At 37.9% G+C, this 4,709-nt stretch overlaps 1 protein-coding gene across 1 annotated transcript; it reads right to left on the bottom strand.

The window, feature by feature from the left end:
• Positions 1–930: 930 nt before the first annotated feature.
• On the bottom strand, positions 931–3,033 carry CDC42EP3 (CDC42 effector protein (Rho GTPase binding) 3). Its single transcript, XM_009701631.1, has one exon. The coding sequence runs from the start codon at positions 2,761–2,763 to the stop codon at positions 1,996–1,998; it is 768 nt and encodes a 255-aa protein (XP_009699933.1). The 5' UTR covers positions 2,764–3,033; the 3' UTR covers positions 931–1,995.
• Positions 3,034–4,709: the final 1,676 nt, after the last annotated feature.

Raw genomic sequence — 4,709 nt, forward strand, 5'->3', positions numbered from 1 at the left:
ATGACTTTTCATTCAGAAAATACTTCTCATGTTCTAATCATGGTAGTTGACGCTGGTCTACACAGAAAATGCCTAATTCCCCATTTCACCCAAATTTCTCCTATGCTAATGACTGACAGATTTTTCCAGTGAAAGTGTTGGCCTTAATTCTCATTACATTCTAAATCCCCAAGTCCCATTAGAAACATGTGGCCAAGCAGAGCCTTGAACCTCCTTTCTAAAAGACAGAAATCACTATAGTCACAGAACCACCATTCTTCTTGGATCATGAATGCACTGGAAATTTGATCTTATACCCAGAGAATATGAGGTCAAAGGCAAATAAGTATTATCTTAAAAAGAAACACAGTTCTTGGCCATTCTACATCTCAGTTCCTCATTTACAGGAATAATATAGGAGACTTTAGCTGCATGTCTCATTAATGCACAATAATATAAGTGCTTAACCAGAAACAGGGGTAATGACTGTGTTCCTAAAACACACTGAAGGAATTAGTTGGCATTGACTCCCTAGAAAGTTTAAGGATAAATATATATTAAATCATCCATGACTTACATGTTTCTGATAGGAAGATACAGATAAATGTGGTTATCTAATGAAGAACAGTCTACAAACTGTGAAAGGATTTTACCTAAAGACTTCAGTGAAAGCTGCTGGAACTTTGCCATTAACTTCACTACGACCAAAGTATTACTCTTGTCTCCAGTTACTTAGAATTGGTGTATAGCCCAGAGGGTCCTACCTGCTTGGAGTTTGCCCTTAAAGCCTCAAGAAGTAAACCAAATTGGAGAAGTCAACAGAATTAAGATAGTAGAATTGATCTGACCCTTGGTCCCATAGTTCTGCAACTCTACTGCATTCTGTTTCATTACAGCAGAAAACAAAACTCTGTTTTGGTGAGGCTATGTACTGAATCACAAAGACATAGCAATTTAAAGGTTTTTATTGTATTGCACAAGATATCTATGCAATCCATGTAGGTACTGTATTAAAGGATCCACATTTCCCAAAACATTGGCTGTTGCATCACACATCAGAAGCATTGTGAATAACCAGTGCCTTCTCCAAAAATTAAAATAATCGGTTGCAAGTTTAAGCATGTTGTGGCAATAAATGAAGAAAAAAAGCAAGGAGTATCAATACATATTTCTTTTCAAACACACAGATACACAATTTTCAGAAGAGCACCAATAATGCCAAGCAACTATTTTGATGAGATACTGTATGTGTAGGCTCTGCAGTAAAAAGCCAATATGCACACAAAAAATATATTTCAACTTTTAAAATAATTTAACAATAATATCTTGCAAGTGTCACCTGTTTACAACATATCATTTCATATACAATGTCAGGCCCAAGCCTCAACTTGTGTAAATTTGTGCATACTCATTTAAAGCAGCTGAGACTCTGGACCAGGTGTTCAAGCTGAGAAAGCTTTCAAATTGTTCACATCTGAACACAGAGCGGTAGCATAAGACCGAGAAAGTAGTTACAGTGAAGGTATAACAGAAATGGTACTATGGAAAATGAAGAAAAACACTATCAAACCCTCAAATACAAGGTTCTAGAAGGAGGCCTACATGTAAAGTGATGTTGTAATAATTTATAAAAGTGAATAATTATTATCAGTCTCCTTTCTGACACTTAGAGATTCTCATATATTCAGAAGCCCACAGAAGTGAACTAACCAAATGTCACAATCAGTATCATCCTCAAACTCTGTTTCTTTTGATCATTAATACTGGTACTTAAAAACATGTTTATATTTGCTGAAAACTGTTATTAAAATTTACCTTCCTGCTATGAGAATTTAGTGTAATAAAAATAATGAAAAACAATAGGTAAAAAAATAGTATTTTAAGAATATTTTTAGAAAACCCGTCAAACAACTGCACATACAGCTGATTTTTAAGTGTCTCTGCTTTTGAACTATGTTTTTTTTTTGCTTACTTTTGTTGACGTGAATCGCTTAAAGCAGCAAGGGAGTACCAGTTCTAAGATTTATTCTTGTCCATTACATTGAGGACCTCATCCAAAAGTGAAGGTCCCAAGTCAAGTTGTAATGAGAGAATAGAGCCTGCAAGATCTGAAAGGGACTCTTCTGACTTAGTCTTTGTCTTGGTTAGTTCACATGAAACTTGACTGTCATCAAATAAATCAACTGTTTGCCAATCAGTGCATCGTTCAGAAAAGCTGGATGAGTGACTGTCTCTACCATTAGTAAAATGCGAAGAACCACCATTTTGCTCCCATATGTCATGTTTGTATGTTTCTCCAGCCTCCATCTGTTGACTTTTCTCCTGTAATTTTTCTTCTATTACTGGCTCACAGCTAAGCCTAGGATTTCTTGATGACCTGATGGATTCTTGCTTTGAATTAAATGTCACTGGTGACAATAAGGGCAACGTAAGGGCTTGAGAACCCCCAATGGCAGGAAGGGAAATAGCATTTTTGAGCACTGGTGATGGAGTTTCTGTAAACATGGATTCAGAAGTGCTGTTTGCCCTTAAGAATTCACTGTGGCCACCAGACTGGCTAACTCTGGTTTCTCCTTCATTTCCAGGCAATAGCTCATAGTTGCCCTGCAAAAACGAGATGTCTCCAAAAACATCATGTTGTCCCTCTTTTCCAATGTGTATGGTGTGACGAAAATCTCCAAGTGGCGGACTGATCATATCAGGAGATAAGATATCCCTTAGTTTGAATTTCTTCCCTTTCTTATTGTTAGCAGCTTTCAAGTAGATGGGTGTCTTGGCTGGCATCTTGCTTGCAGTTTCTGAGAGAGGAAGTTATTGAAAAAAAAAAGGGGAGAGGAGAAGCTTCTTAGAAAGTCAGTTATTCTCGGGAGACCTTCAGCATTATCGACATTACATCATTACTTGAAACACTCTTGCACACAAAGTCCCTTCCTTCTGATGCAGAGAACTGTGGGGTATGTGAAGGTGAACGTCTCTCACCGTAGATCTTTCCAAGGTGGAGCACAAGTTTCAGGTCAGTTAGCAAGCAAATACCCCGCTACTTCCAAAACTTGACAAGACCTGCATGGGACACAAAATCAGGTTATCATTAATTTATTTCACATGGTTCATTCAGTCTTGTTTTTACAAAAAAAAATTAGTAATGGTACTGACAGTTCCATCCTGCAGATTAGCTTTATGATGTTGCTTCCCTTCATTAGGCAGGATAAAAGAGTTTAGATTAACAAGGGCTACAAGGGCTAGCTAACCTTTCTCTGACTTCATAGCTTTTTTTGAAGTCAGAGTTTCTTAGACACGGTTGCTGAGCACAATTCATTCGATAAATATCACTCTCTCAATCTTTCTTTTCCTTATTCTGGCATTCAGAATGCTGGCCTTTGAGAGCACATGCAGAAACACATTTATAACATTCAACAACATTAAGCTTTTGGTAGACCCAGGAAGACTGACAGTCATTCAAGAAACCTTTTTGGAAATGGAGTAGACCACCTTGGAGTAGAGAACTTCAGATACCCCCATTTAGTGCTGGAACTCTCACAAACTGTCACCAGTAACATTTCTGATAACTGTGCCCATTTAAAAGGATAGTTTTAGGTACTTGAAAAAAGTGCTAGTCCAGGTCTTTACAATTAGTTAGAAACATCCAAATGCAGGTGTCTTAGAATAGACTGATTCTTGTGACTATGATCTTTAGACTACAGGAATTCTTCATAGCAATTAGTTACAGGCTAGCTCATGAATTATGTAGGCCACGGTGACTCAGGGTTGCTCTGTGCAACCCAATGAAACAGTGTTTGCAAACCAAGTTGTCCTGTAAGAATGTGATCTCTCAAAAGCCTGATAAAGCAGTCCATAAGGGCTAACAGGCTATTGGGTGAACAAGTTAGGGAAAAATATTCTTCATTAATGCTTTAGTGGTGTATTTCTTCCTTACAGTACCAGTTCTTGACTCTTGAGCAATGTCAGAATAAATGCATTTTTCTCCTGGACATTTTTGTATTTTCCCCTATTAAGGCCATGGACCACCAGCGCAACACAGGTCACTCCTTCTCACCAGATACTCAGCCACAAATCCCTCACACTCTGTCCATCACCATCCTCACTCCATAAAGGAGCCTGCAGTTTTTGCACAGAAGGACTGTTCTATGCAATAAGTGAAGGGAAGCTGTCTGTAATAAGGGCTACTTTTGCTGCCTTTTATCCATGCCCCCATAGATATCTTCCTTCAAATTAAGCCAGTAAGAATCACCAGTTTTAAAACTTCGTACTGTATGGCTATACAGCCAGATTGTCAAGAAGTACTTAAGCATTTTCACAAATCCTTTAACTGAGTAATTAGTCCCTACAGTGGGGTACTTAACTGTGCATCACAAGGGGAGCTGGGAATCTAGCCAGAGTAGCATTTTGGTTTTTTGATTCCCACCAGATATCTACTGCACTTCAGACATTGTTGAAAAGCCCTCCTGCGAAAAGTAGATACAAACAGATGAAAGCTGTCCTACAAAATAAGCTCAATGTTCAAGGACATTTTATACTTTCAAGCTCAATTTTGAAAATACAATTGATTGCATCAATCTGCTAAAAGCACTTCAAAGCTTCCTTTTCACAAAATGGTAATTCGTTACAATCTACAGAATACTAGGTGGAGTTTCGGTATGTAATGTGAATCTCCAACGTCATGTTAGTACTCTAAGATACAAACGTAAGTCCTAAATAAGATCTCTGCTTGT

This window comes from Cariama cristata, unplaced genomic scaffold (genome assembly GCF_000690535.1).
Source record: "Cariama cristata isolate BGI_N322 unplaced genomic scaffold, ASM69053v1 scaffold12566, whole genome shotgun sequence".
Taxonomy (NCBI): Eukaryota; Metazoa; Chordata; class Aves; order Cariamiformes; family Cariamidae; genus Cariama; species Cariama cristata.